General features: G+C 35.3%; 1 protein-coding gene across 13 annotated transcripts in view; it reads left to right on the top strand.

Moving 5' to 3' along the window:
- Positions 1 to 22932, top strand: part of IQCK (IQ motif containing K) — a 173608-nt gene that overhangs the window by 3805 nt on the left and 146871 nt on the right. For 7 of the 13 annotated variants that reach the window (XR_012044877.1, XM_072877712.1, XM_072877705.1 and 4 more), the window contains exons 4-8: positions 1814 to 1911; positions 7990 to 8042; positions 8170 to 8247; positions 18027 to 18111; positions 22365 to 22388. Coding sequence is in view for 10 of the 13 variants with exons in the window: in XM_072877712.1 (XP_072733813.1) it covers positions 1814 to 1911; positions 7990 to 8042; positions 8170 to 8247; positions 18027 to 18111; positions 22365 to 22388 (338 nt within the window). In the remaining 3 variants the exon portion in view is untranslated. Of the gene's footprint in view, positions 1 to 1813; positions 1912 to 7989; positions 8043 to 8169; positions 8248 to 18026; positions 18112 to 20685; positions 20899 to 22364; positions 22389 to 22932 lie in introns of all 13 variants that reach the window. The other 6 variants (XR_012044878.1, XM_072877706.1, XM_072877713.1 and 3 more) reach the window with 3 other exon arrangements.

The raw sequence follows: 22932 nt of genomic DNA, 5'->3' as shown, positions 1-22932 counted from the left end.
CTTGCATTTGGCAAGGGTTTGTCATTTGTTGCATTTAAAGTGTTAAGAGCTACCACACCTTTTCTTAAGTGGAATTTGCATGATTAGTCCCCTGGTCTGTAAACAGGGAGCCAGCTTGGCCACTTGGCCAATGGAAGAAAGCTCAAATGGTGCATTACAAATCGGTAGCATTGTCTAGCTGTTAAGGTAGTTCTGTTCTCTTCTGAATAAGTGACTTTTTATTTAGCCACTTAAATCAGAGAAAGGCAAGCATTTCTTCCTCCAATTTAATAATGCAAAACTAGGATCAATAGACTAAATAGACAATTGAGTTTGAAAACTGCTTTCAAAATATTATCTTTGCCCATCTGATTACAAATTCGAATGGAAACAGCTCTAAAGTTTTGTTCTTCCATTTTTATAAATTTCTATACTTTATAAAATTTACCAAGTAGCAATGTATTTTTATTACACATTTTAGCCCTCCTTTTTGTCTTTTCTTTTCTTCCATTCATTCTTGCTCATTAGGAATTCCTGTCACTAGTCAGAAGCAGCATTACCCTTGGCTTTTATATATATAGTGTCCTTCCAGTTATGAACATTTTCTGGCAGTATATGAACCAATTAAAGGTATAAAGCAGAGAATAAATTCAGTGTTTCAGCTGTGTTACCAGAAGAGAAAACTTCTATGACTTAATCTTTACTGACCACACCGAAACCTGAATGCTTACTTAATGGCAGGCAGTCTGGCTTTAAATCAAGGACAGCACTTCAGCCGATAAGCCACCCCTGCTTGTCTAGGATCCTAACAGGGTTGGTTTTGTTCACCTTTCTGAGAGGTGCTCTTACGGCTTCATACAGGGTCATGTTCCCTGTTCCCTCTGGCCCAGTGAACTTGAGTTCCTCCATGTGCAGTATCTTCATCAGAAGATGTAGAAGGCTCCTCCACTTAACCCAGTTTATAAATTGATGGTGAAAGGTCCCATTAGGGAATATGGAGATGTAGGGAAAAGCTGAGAAGGAAGCAGAGCTTGAGTCTGTCAGTTGAGCAAGAATGTAGCCATTAGGCTGTACGTAGACCATGGGCAATAGCTCCGCTGTTTTTTGGTGATGCTGACTGCAGCTGCTTTTTTCTGCGTGGAACTCAGTGATGCCAATGTGTATGAGCACATGGGAAGTATGGTAAGTAGACCTCATGTAAGGGCAGTGCAGTCAAACATGAGAGAGATGCCAACCCAGACAGCCCTTTCAAGGTGGAAAAATTTGGTATATGGAGTCATGTTCAAATTTCTGAAGGATCTGGCAAGTAGGAAGTAATTGTGAGAAAGAAATCACAGCACCACTGAAATATAATCTTTGTTTTTTCCTCTGTCTAGAAATTCAGTTTTATGACCAACTCCGTTAGTGCAGATTGTAAAGGGCATGAGTATAGATACAAAAGTGGTCTACTGGTAACAGCACCGAGTTCCGCACAGGCTAATTTACTTTTCTTTTTGTCAAGATAAATTAGTCCACATTGCTTTTAATTTCTGTGGCTAAACTGCTTCTGGTGTCTGAGTTTACTCATTTAAAACTAAGTCTGACATCTCTGAGGCACACTGTAGTTTGCAGTGTTGAGGCACCTTTAGTTTGAAATTTACTCGAGTTTATGTTGTCTTGGCTGAAGAGAAGTGACGACAGATCGGTGGCTGTATCTGAACTTAATGAATCTGTTTAGTTCAAGCTGTGATAGTATGGATAAAATGACTGATACGTAGTTTATGACATCTAATGTTTGTCTTTTTGTGAAATCTAAGTGCTTACCTGTAAGTGAAGGCTGTACTGTTTTGCTCAGGTTCTCCTCGAGAATACTTAGAGTATTACATATTTCCAGTACTCTTACCCGGAATGGCTGAACTTCTGCATCGAGCAAAGAATGAAAAGTGTTTTGAGGTTAGTTTTTAGTTTTCAGTTGAAATCATTAGCAAGAAGTTACAACCTTTTATTTCACAGGCAGTATTTCTTTATTTGGTCTTTTGCAAGAAAACCAACCACAATAATATGAAATAACATATCATGAGTTGTTTTGGATCTGGTCTTGAATGTTTTTCTCTCCAGGAATTGAGAACAAATTGCATACTACACACATTTGGTCATTATGACAATCTTTAACTCACAACAAATTATCCTTAAATATCCAGTTGTATCTAGCCTAAATAGTGTTGTATTTTAGAGAAACAGGCTTCCTTTCAGATTAATACGCATCACTCATTTGAGGGTGACTTAAAGAACTTGAATTTTACTTCATTACTCAATTACTTTTGCTGGTCTGGCATCCTAATAGAGGTACATTTTGTATTTTAGCTTTTTAACATTCTGTGTAAATTCCATTTCCTTGGAAAGCAGGGTATTCAGCATTAATGAGCTTATAAAAATTGTACATTTTAAAAATCATTGTTTGCTACATATATTTTTATAAATTTGTTTTCAGTGTATGTGTGTGTAAGCATATCTAGAGGGACATTCCTCATTGTATATAGAGAATGCTTAAAAAAGCATTAGAATTGGTGCAAAATAAAGCTCATTGTATCACCATAGCCTAACTCACTGACCCCCAGCAATAGATTAGGTACTGGGAGTTGTGGGGTATTCCATCATTTCTGCTATTTTCTCCAACCATGGAAGTAATTTTTTTACTATTTCTTTCCTACTCTCTGCCTGTCATCCACACTTTCCAATGTAAAACTTCTTTATATTTTTATGCCTGCAGCTGAGCCTCCTCTTACTTGCAGCTTCATAATATAAAAAGCAATTAATATAAATGACAATGAAAATATCTCCCTTTTTCTACATGATACACATCTGAGGAATACAGCCTGTGCTCTTGGGGTCATAGATTAAAATGCTGGCAAAGGGAGGAGGACTTTGTGTTACTAGTGGGTTATTAATCATCTTAGGTCTTGATCTACCTCCTCTCCAACTACTGACATTGACTTCCTGTTACAGGCATGTATATGTATGATAACAGACATTGTGAAACAATTTGTAAAAATTACATGTGTGCTATTTGCCACTGACCTATACATGCCTGGCACAGCCAAAAATACACAAAGCTTACCATGCTTGAATGGGCACTGCAAACTTGCATTTCAAGTCCAAATCTGTACATTTAATAACAGTAAGTTATTTCCGTTTTGGCTCAGTCTTCACAAGGTTTGTGTGTGTCTATAAACTGATTGATTTATAGATGTGTGTATATGTATTTATAATCTGTGATTAATACAGGTGAAATAGGAAAATGGTTCATTTACATGTTGTTATGGCATGACATCTCTGTGCATCATTCCTGCCATCACATTTACATTACCTAGCCAAGAACACATTGAACATATATATTATTCATCACACTTTTAATGAAATCTATATTGATTCATTTTTTTTAAAGGAGGCACATATCCTTTAACAGGAAAAAGGCATGTCTTACAGCTGGCTTAAAATACAGTCCTTGATAGATGTTACAAATTTCTGAAGGCAATTAAACAACACTTAGTACAAAAATATGAGAATTCTTAGAAATATTTCCGTTTCAAACTCAGGACAAATCTAAGGTTACTTTGTTTTTAATCTGAGAAATTTTGCAGAGCTTCAGTGGTAGAAAGTAGATTAGAAAGTATCTGTTCTGAAAATGGATTTTGTATGGGTCTGTGTGTTGCTTTATAGTAAACTAATAAAAACAATTATTTTCTAATGTATAGAAACTTCATAAAAATGAGCACATCTTATCAAAAAGACACTAAGTGATTTTTGTTGTTATATGAAGAGATGTCCTGCTATTGGGGAACAAAGTTTAGGAAAGCAAGCTTATGTCAGATGATAATTTTCCACTGTGACATCATTTCTTCCTCCTGTTGAACAATAACTAGTAAAACAATAGCTCTTTATGCTTGCCATATAACTGAATATTTGAATATTACTATCCAGGTGCTTGTACTTGGATGTTCTGTTTCCTTATCCGACTTAAATACGTAATTTCTAATTATGCTTTTGTTTCATAAGAAATGTGTTGTTCCATATGGATTTGGAGAAAAAAACATGCTATAATTTGTATTAAAATGGTTAGTGCAATAACTGGAACTGATTTTTAGGATCAAAAAACAGAGCCCTTAGAAACCCAGAGAAAATGAGGGACAGGGAGAAAGGATCTTGTGATAAACATACCAGAAGATAGCTTCAAAAAATAAGAGCAGAACAAAGAGTAGAAAGATTCATGGAATTCATGAGAGAACAGGAGAGGAACATGATTAATTGTGATTAAGCTAACTTAAATCATGAAGGATGGGGACAGAATACTGGGTTTGAATTTTGGCTAGACATGAGACATTAAAGCCTGTAAAGGGCAGCTTTATAGAATAAACTAGTGGAAGATAAATGGAAGAAACACTGGAAGAAAGGGAGGAATAATCAAACTGACTGCAGTCAACATTGAATGAGCCTGGGAGAAGAGAGAGGGAATTGCAAGGGAGAATGAAGAGTGGGTTTTTGATGAGAGGGACTGAAGGTTTTCATGTTTTGAAGGGGAATGAAGATGAATGAGAAGAGAATGAAAAATTAAGTAGGAGAGTTGTTTAGCAATTGAAATTGTGGTAAGGGAGATCAGATCATGGGCCCAACAGAGGAATTCAAGGAAGAGATCAGAAGAGACGCATCCATGTCTGGAAAGGAAGAATTGTAGAATCAGATGGGAAAGTCAGGAAAGGGAGATGGTTATGCTGAAAGTAGTCATTTGTGTAGGAAAGAAATCTGCAAGATCTTATTTGGAGGGTGATATAGAAACATAACAACTTAAACATTTAATTTAAAATAGCTCTGTTGCATTATGTAGTGCATATGAAAAATCTGAAAAGCAAAAACCTAGAAAAACCACCAGCTGCTGGATATATTTGCAGACTTCAAAGTGACATAAATATAAGAACAGTCTGCAGAAGCTTCATTTTTAAATTAGAGATGAAAGAAACCTATTAGGTTGCCCAGTGTATTCCCTTGCTGATGTTTTTTTTCCCTACCATAAGTTCTCCTGTGCTTTATCCTGTCTGCTGTGAAATGTCTCCAGGGGAAAGACTATTTTCTTAAATCTTTTCTCTCATGAGAACTGACTAATGCATTCATTTTTCAGCATTAAAACTGAACAATGTTTAAATGTTTTTATTAGCATAACTCTGATTTTTCTTTCTGGTTAGTGATCACAGAAAGAGGATGCTGTATCAGACTCTGTAATTGAATATATTATGTTTAAAAGTATGATAGAACAGGGAAAGTGAATGGAAGAAGGTTTCCTAGTTACTTTGCCATCTCCTGATCACCAGTATTTTTGCATTATTATTACCAAGCACATCATCTTTAAACTGAAAAATGGAAAATGTATTCTGAATATAAATAGTTTATAAACACATCTGAAGGTTAACAATGCACATTGTGCAGATATTTCCTGTGTTTATCCTGATTCATGTAGCATAGGAGGAATGTGTCAAAGGCAGGTCAATTTATGTCATTATTTCCCTTCTATAAATGTTGACTGCTGTGCAACTAATGATTTAATTCACTAGCAAAGTGAACTGTTTCCTGGCAAAAAAATAACAAAATAACAAAATATTCAGCTTGACCGAATTCCACCCTGGTAAGTTCACAGGATCTAACAAGGATAAAGCAAGATGAATTTGATTCCTTTGGTCATGACTGTTTTGACAACACTGTTCTGATCATTTTTTCCCATTGCAAACGAAAAGCAATTTACTTAAAACAGATTAAATTACAACCGCTAGATTAAATCGAATTTTGTTGTCAAAGTACAGAATTTATTCTCTGAAACAATTCATTAAGTAATGGGACCCAGTTTCATACTGTGGTTGAGCATAGCTGTTCAAATATGATCAGACTCTGCTATTTGTTTTCAGATTCTGTTCAAGTCAAAATTTGTCCATTTAACATCTAAAATGACCTGTAGAAAGCTCTCCAGTGAAGGTGTTGGTCTCTTAAAGCTGTTTGGCTTCTTGGAACAGTATCTGGTATTAGCATGACAAGTGTGAAAATTCCTTAAGGAGATGTGTTTCTTCACAGCCAAGCACTCTAATGGAGCACTACGTGAACCCCAAAGCTTTTGTTGTCATGAAACAGATCATAAAGGCACATGACTGGGGTTCAGGACTGATAAGCGTTTTGCAATATTCTCTTTTTGTGTTATTCTGCCTTTTTTTTTTTTTTTTTTAAAGAAGTTCTCTTTCTTTTCTGTGGGAGATAGACTGTATGTCTACCAAGGACAAGATTCACTTAGAAAAGTAAAAGCTTTCGTGGGTATCATCTAGGAATGCCATGCAGTCTAGCTCTAAACTTCACATTTGTCATCCCCTAGCTACATGACTACCCTGTGTTCTTCACACTGCAGTCAGCATCTCACATAATATTCCTCTTCCACTTCACCTGTGGCTGAAGTAATACACTGACCCCCAAATTATGCCATATGCTAATACCCTAAAGTGAAAGAATTATGCCGTGTTGATCACTTTTTTCCTGCCTCTCTGTTCATATCCCTCAGTCCTTTTTGCATCATATTCGTGTAGCACAGGGAGAAACACAGATGGTGAGGATAATGCATAGAATAAAGTCATTCGTCATGCATTAAATTTCCAATTACATATTTATTGTATTTTTCTTAGCAAGGGGTAGTAGTACCTTCATTTCTTACATTTTAGTCAAGACTCCAGCCTCTCTCATGACATTTAGCAGTTTCACAAATGTGTTTGACCAGTGTGAATTGTTTTCCTAAAAAGTAATAATGGTAGTTGAATCTCCCATTTGACAGGGTAAGTGTTACCTTCTGGATGGGAGCTAGGCTTTCTCTTAGCTAAACGGCTGCCATTTTGATAAAGCACTCAGTGTCCCTGTCTGCAGGGGCTTAATGTCTTTCAATGTTCGCTCTCTGGCTGTGTACATCCATAACACATCTCGAGTAAGAGGGGTTCAGAAGATACCAGTCAAGCTCTTCTGTTATTCCAACCAGAAGTCCACATTATATTCTCCATATCCTGGTTACTCTGGTTTGTGATAAGCAGAATGAGCACCTGTACTCATTTATACACTCAATCTGTAAAGGTGAAATGTGGAGAGGAAATCTCTAAGAAAAGGAAGGCCTTAATCAATTCTGTATTGATCAAAATTCATGCTTTGAATTTTGAACTCAAAGCGTATTTTACAGCATGCAGTGCTGTCCAGCTAAACAGGTACTGGCTGCATGAGTCACTAAGGATAACCTGCTGCAAAGCATTTTGCAAAATTCTCTCTGGTAGTGAAGAAGTCTTAGAACTGGGAGCAATGGGCGCAAATGTTTTGCTCCGAAGCTCCAGGTTTTGAACTTTTTACCTGATTCTCTGTAATGTCTGTGGTATCTTTGGTTGTGGATATACATATGCCTTGCTTCTGCCTTCCTCTCTGGACTACCCAACAGACGATTTTGTCTGAGCAGCCATACAACACTCCGCTGTGTGTGTGTCTTAAGTATTCACAACACCTTCAAGCTGGTTCCATGCAGGAGGAAACAATATTCCATCAGTGTTCCTTCTGTGCCTTGGAAGCAATGAAGTATTTTAAGTGTGATAAAGAACTTTGAACAAAATGGCAAGTAATTTACAACATATTTTCATATATGAGTTCTGTTAATTTCTTTGCAATGAGATTGCCACTTAGAAAGAACACCATTCTGAGATATTTGTTATAGCTATACTGCAGCAAATATCCAGATAGTATATGTAGAATTTTCTCACTCATTTTTTGACTTGACTTGAAAGCATTCCACAAAATTTCTAAAATTTTGGCTGAGCCACTGACTGTTGGCAATAGCAATATTAAAGTAGACAGAGTAATGTACTATATATTTTATTTAATAAAAGCAGTCAATTTAGCTTCTGTTCCTCTCCTGTAGTAAAAACATGTGACCAATCCAAAGATAATAAATAATTTGAAACTATCTTCTATCTTTAGAGAAAAAGGACCAAATTTATTGCCTGTGATTTCCTGACTGAGTGGTTATACAAGTAAGTTAATCGTGGCTTTTGCTATTAATTATGCTCAATGATTCAAAGGCATTAATTTGCAAATAGAATAGCTACAATTTAAATTAATATGAGTTATTTTCTTTTCTTTTTTTTTTTTTGTTATCAGCAAGAACCCAAAGAGGAAAGATGAGTCATTCACAGAATTCTTTTCAATTCCTTTTGTTAACGACTGGCTAAAGGACCAGTAAGTTATTGCAGTACTCAGAGTAACCTTTTCTCATTTTATTCTTTTTCCCCTGCTATTCCAAAAAAGTAATAGAGCTCTGATGTGTTACAATTGTGCCCTCTAAATGTCCTTTTACTGCATGCAACAAAGAACTATGTGATGCTTTCTAACTTAGTAGTGTATTAGTTACAAGGTATTTCATACCAGAATTGTTCACAGAGAAATTAGTTTAGAATTCCTAAGCATTTTAATTGTAGAGTGCAGGGCATTCAGATAGTCTGGTAGTATTATGAATATCTTTGTACTAAGGAGCAAAGCAGTGTTTTCAATGCTGCTTCCTACTATGGGAATCTTTGAGGATATACAGTCTAGAAATTCTTCCTCTAACTGTAAGCAGCTGTTTTAAAAATACCTGTAATAATTCTTGGCATCAGGATGCATTTCTGCAGACATTTATGACTTTGCATCTGAGAAACGAACACTTGTTTTGGCAGCCTCAATTGTATATTCCTCATTATTCCTGTAGAACCAAGCTACACAGTAGTTTTGAAATAAATGTTACTGTCCTTGAGACTTCATTTTGTTTTAAAATGTAGCTGTTGTATGAGAAAAGAAGAAAAGTAAAGTAATAGTCCACAGTGAGAGAATAATAAAATTACAGAAGCCAGATTTTAAAGAAAATTTTCAATTTGAAAACTTAATTGGAGGCTAGGTTGGTGGTCGGTGAAAACTTAGAGATTAATATCTTTGTAGATATATTTACTTCATTACACTATGTGAGTGGAAATTGAGCTTTCTTGAACTCTTGTCATGTGAAACTTAGAACCTTGAGTCACTGATCCAGCAAGAGGAAAGCTCCTTGACATTCACAGGTCTTTGGAGAAAAGCCGGTGACTGCATGAACAGTTAACTTTGACTATCTTAAAGGTAGTCATGTGGTCAAAGTTGTGTGGGAGGTTTCTGTGGTAACAGATGGACGTCTTTGGAGAGTGACCCATTTCATCTCAACTCCGATACCTTCAGGTACCTGCTACTGCATCATACTGCCCAGCTGCTGTTGTTCAAACCTACCACTGGTGGGACACTTCTAACAGTTTCATTCTGTAGATCACTAGGTCTGGTCAACAACATTCCCATTTAAGGCAGTGAATTTTGTGGTTTGGAAACTGATTATGAACTGCAGTGAGGCTGTCATACGTAAGCATACTGAAGAGCCATTGGTTAGTAAGGCAGTTTTGATACCACTGAATTGTGAGGATGGATATTTATACCGAAGATAAGTATCTAAGACCACAGTTTTACAAACGTTTCTCTTGGAAGTAGAGCTGACCTAAATGGTTCCCTGCTCTCTCCCATTCTTCACCCCAACTTGCTTGTAGGCAACGTGATATCACCCTGTCTGTTTGGTGGGATGCTTGGTTATTCTGATCAGGGACCTCCTCTGAGTTAGAAATCTCTCTGCCAAAATGTGTGAGGAGGGTTTGTATAGCTATTTAAAATATAGATAATTTCTCCAATCTGGTTCACCTGGGAGCCTGACAAACCTTTGTATTGGCACAAACGAAGGATTAAATGAAGGGCTCAGGGCAAGGTGAAGAGAACAAATGAGCTGGTAAGATATAGAGGTGGTGGCAGGAACTGCTTAAGTCAGCTTTGCCAACAAGAGAAATACACTGTGGAATCACAGCCTGAATGACTCATAGCTTCTGTTAGTACTTGTGCTCCTAAATAACGTAGTGACAGCTCCACAAGGACACTGAAGTGTCAAAGTCTTACTTAAATTGATACATACTTGATCTTAAATCCTATAGACGAGTAGGCCTTTAAAAATAATTGTTATTAAAATTATTATTAAGAACCAACTTTTTGTGAACTTACCTTAAAATTACAGATTTCTTAACAAATATTGCTTATGAAGTAAGCATTATTAGAGCAAAGTGAAAGATTGCAATATTAAATAAGAATAAAAATGAGAGAATTTATTATTATGTCCTTCTGGATATGTCATAAATAGTTTATTATTATATCCTTCCAGATATCACATTTAAAATGTAATTGATTCTATGCTTTTTATTGTAATTTCCATTTTTATTTGTAAAGGAGTTTTCATTTTTTAACAGGATTTATGAATAGGTAAGAGACAATATGCTAAAAAGTGTGGGTCAAATTTTGATGGGAAACATCCTTATCCCAACTGTTTAGGTGGTATAATAAAGAAAAAGAAGTAAAAAGTGTTGCTGCAAATTTAGGGGGTAAACTCTTGTGTTGCTTTTCAGTTACTTGTCTAAATTTGGAAGGCATTCTGAAAGGTCTGTTAAATAGGAATACATTTCTATACTGTGTTAAAATAGAGTTTATCAGTGCAAAGTGGTCTTCATGCTTAAAAAAACAAAACAAAAAAACCCCAGAGGGATAAATTTTTGTTCTATCAGAGATTCAGCTTTTTTTTTAATACATTCCATACCTGAGTATGACTTTTTGGCTCTCCTCCAGTGCCTCCAGTTTTTTCTTTGAAGCTCAATTTTTTTTAAGTATAGTCAAAACCACAGTCTTATGAGCCTCACTCTCTGTGTGATGTGTTTCTAAATGAGATCTTGCAGCCTACTTTTCCTTTATAAGGAGACCCAAATGCTGTATCGGTTTCCAGAATTTTAAATGCAAACATTGTACCTTCAAAAGCTGGTTGCTGTAGGTGAAGGAGCTTGTAAAATTTGAATTTGTTTCCAGCTTTAGTATTTATAGTAATTGCTATGACATCAGTAAAGAAAAGCCTCAGTATAGTTACCTCGTCTTCCACTGGGTTCTGTGTATTACCAGTAGCACTGACAAAATATTATATCCCTTGGGAATCCTTGATTCCCAAAGCAGATTTCAAAAGGAATAGAAGGAGCAGCCTCAAGACTGACTGGTAATCTACATTTTACGTCCAGGAGAACACAAAACATTTCTGTTGTCTTAAAGTACAGCTGTACCTTTCAGAGGACAGGAAACTGGAGTTTTAACAAGAAATTAACAAAAGTTTTTGGAAGCTTGCTGAGATACTTACTGATGTCCCTATTCCTACATTCAGGACTGCTGATATAGCCAAGTAAAGTAAATAGAATTAGAGCCTTGAATGTTTCGTACTCCTATAAATATGCTAATGAGCAAAACAGTTGCCTTTTGTCAGCATTTTCCAGTGGTGTTTCTGGTTGAATGGCAGTGAAGCTCAATCGCAAGTAACCAAGCTCTATGTACTGAATCAGGGACAGGGAAAGAGAGTGATCTGTGTTTATGCCCTGATCCCCCTTAAATTTTGCTTTTCTGGCATAGATAGGCTGAGTCTTTATTCTGAGTATCATGGGAGTATCGTTACTCAACCTTCTTTAGCATATTAATGAAAGAAATATGAAGAAAACAATAAAAAATAGTTCCACTGCTCTGAAAAATACTGATATCATAAAAGTCTACTGCCACGTGAATTTAATAATATGACAGTATTGTTCAAGTTCACCTTCAACCCTTACATTCAATGAAAGAGAATGGTATATGGATCTAGGTTAGGAATAAGCATAAGTATTTTCCTGGCTGTTGAAGATCAGTCTTTGCATATTTTTCAGGGGTTACAGGAACTGAAGGTGTATTTTATAAATAAACATTCGTTCACAAGAATTTATTTATCTGCATTTTCTCATTTTCTGTATAGAGGTATTTAGTTGATACTCAGTTCAGAAGGACACATTTCCTGGTTTAATCTGTCTGTGTATACCAAAACAAATGTGCAGATACAGAGAAAATAAATTTATCATGGCTTTAATGAAGTGGACAGCTAAGATAAATATATATATGTCTATAAATGATTACTAAATCTGAAGTAGGGGCTTTTTGCCAAATATCTGTATATACATATATATACATTGATTTTTTTTTTTCTCTGTCCCCCCCAATATTTTAATTAGGTGAAGTCTGCTGGTCTCAGCTGCCTTTACAGTTGACTTCATTGTCAGTTCTCAGATGGCCAATAGGGGTAATTGTGCACGGGTGACTGATTTCTTTCTTTCCATAATGTGCCCAGTTTCTACAGGCTTTGCTTTCTGCACAGTGCTATATTTCACTGGTTTGTCTCTAAACCAGCCATGTTTAGAGTATACTTAATTTGCATTATGTTTTTTCTTTCTTTTTCTTTAATAATTTGAGCTTTAAATTTGGGGGTGGGGGGGTATGGTGAGCAGCACACTTAATTGTAATAACAGAAAAGTCCAACAAATATGTCTGTATGGATGTTCTATGTGGATCCAAGTAAAGAATTGCCATTCCAGTAACGTGGCAGAATTCAAGTTAATGAAGGAGAAAATTTTGACTTAAAAAACTACAACTGTGTGTTGGAAAATTGCTCAAAGTTTATGTATACAATATTTATATTGTGTAGTGGTGTTTTATGAGCTTGAGGTTTTATGGCTACAGATCCTGATGCAGTGTTGAAACCTGCCTTAATTATGTAAAGATTGTCAAAATGGCACTGAGAAAATTGAAAACGTCTTAGTGGTTTGTGACATCTTCCCAATGTTGCTGTTAGAGCACTAATTGGAGATTATTTTTGCTGCTGTTAGTTTTTCATGTTTACAGGATACAACGTCTGATCTAAAGTACACAAACATAGATGGAAATTTCCCTGTTGACATGAGTGGACTTTGGAATAGGTCTATGTTTTGTTTCCTTCAGTCCAGGACCACAAACACTCTTACAGACTACATAGTGGTCCTACAAAAGAGAAAACTGAGGCAACACATTGTGACTTGCAAAATATGTAGCAGGTATGCAAGCGTAGAAGGAGGCCTGAGTTTTGTCATTGAAATGGATAAGTCCTCCCAAAGTAGAGAGCATATTAAGAGGCAAGAAAGCCACTATAATTTTCAGACAGAACTTAAGACAAAGGATTCTTGCTCTGCTATTATTTTGACATGTTCTCACTACTAAGACTTCTTGCTATGCTTTCTCTAATTCCTCTCACATTCTTGTTACCATTCACCTGTTCTGCCTCATTCTCCTGTCCGTTATATGACTCTGCCCCCCCACTTCCCAACTTTCTCATGTTGGTTCCACACTATCTTTTCTTTTTGCCACATCTTTTCTTCATTATAAATAGGTAAATAAGTATCTAAATAGTTTGTATGTGTTAACAGTTGTATTCATATTATCACTTTGGCTGCTTTAATAATACTTCTGAGTGTATTTTATGGTTTTACTATACTGTAATATTTTGCCTCTTTTTTGTTTTTGTTTTGTTAGAATTGTGGCTGAGACAGAAATGAAACAGGAGATTTGAAAGTGAAATGTTTTGTTTGTTCACAACCTATAGACTTTATATTTGAGAATATTCCAAAGACAAAAGTGTATTCAAAAGACCAGCAAAGCAGTGGAAGCTGCAGAGAATGGAGGGGGGGCAAAAGGGGTCAAAATATATATATATATATTTATTTTTTTTTTAGTCTTCATGTAGCTATTGACAGTATCAAGGAGCTTTTATTTGGGGAAGGTGATAGAGAAGAAGAGTTCAGACAGTTAGCAGGAGTCACACTTCAAAATGTCTGCTTGTTTGCACTTCCTTTCTTCAGAAGATTAAATTCGGTTATTCTCACATTCACAATCCTTCAAAAATGTACCCTCCATATAATGCACAAAAATATTTTCTTATATATTGTAAGGATTTTTTTCTCCAAATACTCTTCTCTTATTCTAGTGCATTTAGATTATTGCAAAAGAAAGCCAGTAGTTAGTAATTTCTTTCTGACCATTGAATAGTTGTATTAATACTAACAATGTTACAAAGAAAGGTCTCAGTTCACACTGAGGTTGACCTGTGAAAATGTTTCAGGGTATTTTTGTCAAGTGTCTGTGGGAATATTTCCCTGTAAACCTGTGAGGCTCATACAGTGATAGTGTAATATGTGATTAATATATCTAATTGATTTTAAATACCAGGTCAGATAAATCAGTACTTCAGTGTCTGATTCTTTATGAACAATCTTTTTGCTACTTTTTGGGTAAATGATCTGAATAGTATCTATAATCAGAGATTTTTGAGACATTTATTTTGAATCAAAACAATACTTTTTCATTGTTGCACACTTTTGCAACTCTGGATAGGCATGTAAGAATAAGGACTTAATATGCTGTAATATTTCTAGATTCTCTGAGTAGGAATAAAAAATACTGAAAATATAAAAGAAAACTACTTTGAAAAATTTCCAGAACAATTTTTTTTTTATTGTTCAGACCAGCATATGAATTTTTGGAGTACTTTCCAAACCAAAGACTTTCTCAGAATCCTTTTTTTAAGAGTTAGGCAGATCACCATGGTCGTTTATTTGCATGTGTTACGTTTATCCCTATTCTTTGGTCTGTTCTTTTGTCTTTTAAATTATGAATTTTGCACTGACTCTGTCATTGCCTGTGTTCATACATGATATAAATATTCAAAAACAATAACCATCACAGTCAAATTTAAGGTGAAGTGGTTGTGGCTGTTTAATATGGCGGTGGCTGTCATACTGAAACTTACAGGCCTCCGGAAGGCTGATTCTTCTTGTTAGGGTTGCTTCAATATTTCTAGAGATGAGCTTTCTAAACCCAGAAATTCTGATCGTTCATTGACTGCACTTGGGTATTCCACTGTCACCTGCACAGCATCCGCCCCAGGCACTGATGCTCTTTGTAGCTAGCACCGTGGTCCTGCAGGCAGCTAGCTGTAAGGCTGGTGGTTAAATTTGGTGGTTGTCTGTTACTGTTAGGAAACAGATTTGAATAAAAAGAGCAATTACAAAATCCTGAATTATACATAGTGAAAATTTTGCTTGATTAAATTTTTTCTTGTATTTCCTTTTCAAGGAAGGAATCAGGCCTTCTATTTGTAGGACAGATTGGGAACTTAATGACAATTGGGGTTTCTCGACATTACGGTGTAAAAATACTGACTGTATACAGTGTCCATCAGCGTGACTATGGACCCCCACAGGTTAGCTTGTCTATTTTGGTGACAAGATGATGGAAGGCCTTTTTCCCCCCCTTCTTGAGAGTTCATTGAGAAACCCAGATGCTGTCCATGAGGAAATCAGATACACATCTTCAGTAAGAACCTTTTTCAATACCTCATACATTTATATTTAATGCCAGTCTGCTTTATTCTCCTGGGTGCCAAATTCCACCTGCATAATGTAATATAATTAGTAAGTATCTCACATAATCAGGATCTGTACAAGTCGCTCAGAAAGCAAGAAACATGTTTCTGGAATTTAACTTTCCTCTGGTCAGTGTCTGCTTTATTCAGATTTGGTAAAATACAATACTTAAGAAAAATCATTTTACTGATGCTCTTTTACAGGTGCAACTTATGTTAAACAATATATCTGAGATATATATATATATATATATCAAAATAGATATCAATACTTTTAATGTGTGGGCTTTTAAGATTGTGCATAATCAAAGACTAAATAAGCAGAATATAGTTAATGTACATTTTACTGTCAGTTTTAATCTTCTTGGAGGCATACAGCTGTCTTCTGCCACAAATGACATATTCCCTCTTTTCCTAGTTCACTGCTGAGGGGTGATTGCCTCTGCTCAGATTCTATTTTTATTTCATCTGAAGACAGTTGCGTATATTCTCTTAGACAAAACTGGACCTGGCATGACTTCTGTTCTTTACAGCTGCCCTGCTGAAATGATTGATATTTGCCAGTGACTGTCATACTGAAAATTAAGTCCCGTTTCTTGCTTGATTTTATATTAGTTTCTCAAATTTAGTGTTGGATTATAAACCAGACATTTTAATAATTTGAAAATGAAAGCAAATTAATGCTAGAGTCAGCCTTGCAGGCTAGGAGAAATCTCAGTTTGTTCTTTAGAGATGTACTCATTCTTAGAGAAAGTTCAATGTCTTTGATGTAACTGCTGTAAAATATGTAGGTCTTTCTGTGATTTTCCCACTGTAAGTTTTGGTTTTCAAAAAGATCAAAAATAGAACAGAGGATGAAAGCCTATCAGCCAAACCAGCACAGTCCAACTTCATATTTTAAAATCTGATTATAAGAAGCAGTTAGCTCAGGAAGCCTTGCTTGTCCAGCATTTACAATTTCCCTTGAGCAGTGGAAATGCTAATTAATGTTCACAGAGCTAAAACTGTTTAGCTTAATGGAGAGACTTCTTTTTATTTTTGTCTCATTTCTACTCTTCCAAACAGACCAAGGTTTTTCACATTAAAATAAATGTAGGCCAAAACCCAGCTGACATGATGATGAGACCAATTTAGCTGAGTACACAGCCTCAAACGGTGTAGTCAGTATAGCATTAGATAATAGTTAAGATTGTGCTCTAAGTTGAAATGCTCCTTCAGTGAAGACAAGCCCTAAGAGAAGCACGTCAGAGAGCATAGGAAGCTTACTAGGGCAGAGACTAATATGAATGAAATTAAGTGAAAGGAAAATTTAAGCTGTCAAGCCTCCTAGCTTGAGCTGTAATATACGGTAAAATAAATTTCCAAAAGAAATGGCAGCAGTAATGTTTTAGCCAGAAAATGTAAGACTGCATAAATAGCTTGGTAATTGATGGTCTTCGCAGTATATGTGTCTTTATAGTATAAATACTATAAATAATGTTCCTGCATGGGTTGCATGTGTCTGTAGTTTTGGTAAAATAGACAGTTTACAACTGGTATAGACAAAAACATATTTGATAGTTAAATCCAAATGATTGCTGCATCCAAATTCATAATGCTGTGGTCTTCCAAGTCAAAGCTGTGTTCAATCTGTCCCCCATGCAGGGAGAGTGGCTCTTAGCAGCCATTCTAACACTGTGCCAAGTCTACTGTTTATAACTGGTATTTTCATGAGTTGCAACTTTATTGCCCTATAGTTCATTAGCTGTAAATTACATTTATTATAAAAGAAACTATATAAATGGATTTTTTTTTTTCTCCTTTTCAGTGGGTGCTTTCTGATCGTTGTGTGTGAGAAATAAATCAACATCCATAGGAAATGGCTTTTGGGTAGCAAGATTTGATATAGTGATATGAGTTTTTGTTAGTGATGGCTGAATTGAAATTATAGTTTAGAGTGTTCCCCGTTAAAATTGGTAGCAATGGAATCACCAAAAATGCTTTCAAATTACTGTATATTTTGGCTCAAAACTGTTGACTTCATGTATGTATTACTTTCTTTTATCACCAAACAATGTGTATATGCTATCAAAACTAAAATTTCAGCATTTTAAGAACTTGTTTAGACATTTCTAAACATGGATCCATGCTTATGCAGATATGATAATCATTACTTTTTTCAGTACATTTTACTTTTAAGTGAAATCATAATGTAAATTAATGTGCTAAAATATATTTACATTTTGTGTAGTTAATACTTGTTAGAAACATTTATGTCATAAATCTGTTCATTGTTGCATGCACACTAAAACCTCCTCTGCTTTACAAATGGCACGCCTGCTTCTCTTGCTCCCTTCTTACCACCACCTCAAACCCTACCATAATGGTAGGAATTTGAAATCTGTGTAGAAGAGTAAGAAAGATTACTGCACTTGATGTGCCATTTGTATATTATTGTTTTAAAGAAGAAACTATTGTAGCATACATAACACAGAAAATATTTTAGAAGGAGATATTCTTTGCACATTTTATCTTTGGAGCAATAAGAAATGGTATCTTTCAAGCTTCTGAACAACCTTTCTCTTTTTTATAAAATATACTATTAGGGAAGAAAGTAGTTTACGTTTATAGCCTGTCCGTTTAAAAAGCATTTTTTTTTAAGTCCTAGGCCACCAATTCCTCTATCTCTCCTTCTATCAGAAGAAGAAGCAAGCATAGTAATTCAGTCCTTCTGGAGAGGTTATCGGGTAAGAGTAATCTATAATTATTTTGCTTGATGTTGGAAACCGTAGGACTGTGAAGGCCCCAGGGAAAATCCTTACATAAATTTTAAGTAGGAGATACTATAAATAGCTGCTGAGACCCCCATGGTTCATTGGCTTTGGATGTTGCTCTGCCTTATGCCTAGTGACTACAATTTTTTCACAGGCATTTATGCTGATGTAATCTCACTGTTTTCCTCAACAACAGAAAATCTGCAGAAATTCAATTTTCAAAAGTACAATTAACACTGAACAATTTTTTTTTTTTTTAGTTGATCTTTGGCTAGTTGCTAAAGGATGAAGTGTTATTTTGCTTTGTGCAGGAATATGTGAGTGAGTGTGGAGATGCATAAGGAGGATTGGTGAGGTCTGTTAAGAAATAAAAGCATACAGAAACAAAGGAGAAAAAATTGAGACCAAGAATGAGACAGGAGATGTAGGAGAGGCATGAAGGCTGTTATTCAAGGAAAGGGAAAACAAAATGGCAAGCAGATGATGCAAGCCATACTAGTAATACAACACTAACACAATCCCCAATTTAAGGGGGAAAAGCAAGGCACATAAAATAAATACATAGAAAATTGGCTAATACTATTTTTTTGGAGGGTAACAGCCATGCTAAGCCTAGGGTATGAAATAAATTAGTTTTAAAATCCTGAACAGATTCTGTCAAATATTTCTTTGAAAGGCTCTAACACCTTCATGCCTTGGAAAGAAATGGACTTGAAATTCAGGTGACTTTGGTGACAAAGAAATGTTTTTGACTGCCTTTATCAAAACTGAAGCTTGTAAATAGTCTCCAGATATAGCAGTAATTTTGTTGTGATGGCCAGTGAGACATCACTGTCTGTACGTCAGGTGTTTAAATAACAGTCAGTATAAACCACTCTCTGTTAAGTTCTTCTTTACTACTTTTAACAAGCATGAATATATGAGTGGCTACTGTAATGTGCCATGCAGCCAAAGATGATGAAATACCTTGAAATGATCTTCTTGACTGATAGATTTTTGTGATGATTTCTCCTTGCTTGTTTTCCTTTATTTTTCTTTTTTAGCAGAGATGGCATTGACACTAACGTTAATTAGCACTGACAATATCACTGCAGGCATCCTTACAGTGGAGTATTGCAAAGGCAACCGTTATCCAATAACAGTTGTTTGCTGAACAGTGCAAGGTTGCTCAGATACCTGGTGCTTCTACCAAAGCTTCTGAAGGGCACTATCCTTCCTTGCTATATATATTAACTTCAAATTTTTCACAGTACTATTTATTATTCTAAACTAGTTCCCAGAAATGAGAGGAGAGAAACTGTAGCTGTAAAAAGTAGGAGACATCAAAAATAATTCAGACTATAAAATTAGTTGTTACGTGTTTTAGCTTATTAGAGCTGAAAGAACTTGGGTCTTAAAACTAAAAATTTAAATTAAAATCAGAATATAAAATAAAAATCATTAGTAACAAGTTACTACACAGGCAATGTGTTGTCCTTGGTCTTGTAAATTAAGAGAACACTAAGATTAAATGGGATTTCATCGCATTAATGATAAAGTATATTATGAAAATTTACCAAAGAATTCAGATGATTTGCTTTTAAAATAAATAGCTTTGTCAGCTAACACTGATTTATTGTGGTAATAACTGAACGCTTACAAATAATGCCCTTTTGCATTCTAAGGATATTATTGTGTCAGTATTTTAAACTCTTTTCTGATGTTTTTCATTAAATCTTGTTTTATAATTCACAGAATTTGGAACTTTTAAACACTATTATTGAAATAAAAATTTACACATTGTGATAACATTGCATAATTAACACAAGCACACATACATATTTTACATGGCACTGTGATAAAGGAACAGTGTACTTCATCATTGGTCTTCTCAAGATACACTTTAAAGGACATAAAATCACATGCCATAGGTGCGTGTTTGAAAGATGGATTGAGAAGGATTCTGGACTCGCTGTTGGATTTCAGAAAAAGTAAAAGACGCAGAAATCTGGGCAGGATAGTTTTGTCTTTAACAACGCTATCCCAAATGTGAAACTTGTAAGTTTTTTATTCTTAAACAATGTCATATAAAGTGTGAGAAACCACAGCAAGTTCTTTTTCTTGGACACATCTTCTGTGGACTCAGACCATTTTTGAGATATTTCGTTAACCATATTGATCTAGGCAGTAGAGTTTATCTAGTTATATAACTGACTGAGCATCGTGTCTTCTCATGACACTTCACTTGTTTCTGCCACATGTAGCTGTCTAAGTGTGCCAGTATCAAAAACGCATGGCAATCAGCAAAAATGGATCAGGCGGTAAAGGCTTCTCTGTGTAAAGGGGAAAAAAAAGCTATAGATACAGAATATTGAGAACTTTTTGATAATAAAGCATGATCAAAGCACTACATTCATCCTTATCTGAAGCAAATTTCAGAAAAATACTTGTTTTGGTAGTAATAATTAATGGCTGCCATCAACAAAGTCCTTTCTACAATCTTTTATACAAAGACACTGATGAGTACTCTGAAAATTATTCCAAGTTTAATCAAGAATTAAATTCCAGAACAAACAGCAGTGGAAGCTACAACTGCTGAATAAGGAGATCATCTTGAGGAGTCTCTTTGAGGGCAAGGAGGAGCACCCAAATAAGGCTTGAGACAGCTCTGTCATCAGAATTCTTTGTCTTCACTTCTCACCATCCTCTTTTATTGGGGTTCCATTCATCTGTCGTGGGCCAAGGCAGTAGCATTCAGTATCTGATGAAAACCCTTGATTGGTAGGTATCAATTTTGCAGGCATTTTTCCAATAGAAGAAGATACATTCCTTCACCCCTCTACTGCACCCCTCTCCTTCACCCCATGCTTACTGCCATTTGTTTTACGGGGTCTTTTTAATCTTTACAATTTGCTTAACTATTCTAGACTGAAGGGATTTTTCATTAACACAATTTCCTCTAATGTCTCTGGTCAAAGCTTTAGTGTTATCCTTCCGCTGTTGTGCAACATGTTCTTATCTAGCATTGAAAGCAGTTTATTTTCACTACATCTTGTAATATCATGGAGTTTAAATTGAACAGCATTATGTAAATATTCAGTGCTATTTTATACATAAATATTGTTTGAGCAAAAGTTAAATCAGAACTGAAGCAGGTTTATCTTTATGTCTTACAAAGTGGTGTTGTGCTTTTGCCATCACAATTTGTATTCCTTTCCAGCAAGTTGTGGCTACTAGCAAAGGCTCAGACCCAGAAGGTCACACAAATATTCACTGTTCTTTACAGCAAGTGTAGATTCAATCCGAGTGACTTGAGTAAGAGTGAACTCTCACTTCAAAGTGAAGACTCCGTCAGTGCCTCATGCATTGCTGGTCTGCAGGAGATACACATCAGTTGTTTGGACAGGACTCTTGACCCTTTGATTATTTGCCTGGAGATTTTGCTGCGGAGTCATGGCCTTTTAATCGTGGTAGAATTGCACTCTGATTACAAAACAGAGACTACTTTCTGAGAAATTATCACAACTATGCTAAATTATAATCTATTAAGCATATTTGGAACATGTTGATAATATTTTGTGAAGTTCCCATTACCTGTTTTACTGCAGGTGATGTATCTGTGTTCCTTTTTCTTTTCTTTCACTTTTCTAAAAAATCACTTTGTCCTGGGAGCTCATGTTCACTGCTTGGATTTAATGTTGGACTTCGGAGTATTTGAGTCTATCTGACTCTCTCAAAGCCCTGTTTATCTCAGAGCCCTGTATTTTGCTATGTATTTCACTATACTTTCACTATTTTGTTTATCTAGGGAGAGTATACAGGATCTACTATACTTGCCTTTTAACTGATAAGAGTTATTTTCTTTATTTTCAGTATACAGAGATCACTGTGGCCCTGTCATGGGCCAAAATACAGGTCTTACATAAGCTGCAGTTATAAATTGACTCTTCATTTTTTCAAAAATTTTATAATTACAAATAGAGGTAGTAATTTCTCTGTCTTCCTGCCTCTTTTCTGCTACTGTCATTTATATGTCCCGTAAGCATTCTCTTAACCCTTTCCTGTGCAGATAAGCTGACTCCATGCAATAGGGAATTATGGATTCTATAAAAGCATACATGACAGTATAAAAGAAAAAATGTCTCTCGCAAGCCTGAAGAAACTATCCTATGTTTGGGATTATATTGTCTTTTTGAAAATAGTATTTGATGGATTTAATAGAAAATGGTTTTGATTTTTTTGTATAGCTGAAAAGAAGATCACTAGTAACAGTAAGTTAACTTTTTTTTTAATTTTTAAAATTTCATATCAACCTTGTAAGAACTTCATACAACTTTTATAGAAGATAATACAGAACTATATTAGTATAATGGGATATTATTAGAGGCCTAAGAGGTATCTGATGTCAAGTCACTGAGTAAAAGTCTTGCCTGTCTTTATTGATCATATAGCCTTGTATTGTATTTCTGCTCTGCTAGTGCACTATCTGAAATACAGCAAGTTATCTTCTCCTAAGTGGATTGAAAAGTGCTGTGGGAGTTCAGCTACTGTCTATTGCATTCTTAGCTGCACCACAAAGGAGAAATTCTGGATGGAAAGAATACTTTTGATAAATAATTTATATTGTTTTCTTTAAGTTGTCTTTTTTTTTTTTAACTAGTGGAAAACTAAGTCCTGCTCTTTTGCTCTGTATGTATCTCAGGAAAGTGGAAAAAAACAGTGTGTAATGGAATAGAGTAATAGAGTTCAAATCACAGAGTAAACTCATTACCATATCATGTAAGAATAAAATAAAAATACGAAATTTTCTAGAAA

The sequence above is a fragment of the Ciconia boyciana genome, chromosome 13, assembly GCF_034638445.1.
Source record: "Ciconia boyciana chromosome 13, ASM3463844v1, whole genome shotgun sequence".
In the NCBI taxonomy this organism is placed as follows: domain Eukaryota; kingdom Metazoa; phylum Chordata; class Aves; order Ciconiiformes; family Ciconiidae; genus Ciconia; species Ciconia boyciana.
The sequence above is the reverse complement of the archived record's forward strand: the minus strand, read 5'-3'. Positions and strand labels throughout refer to the sequence as shown.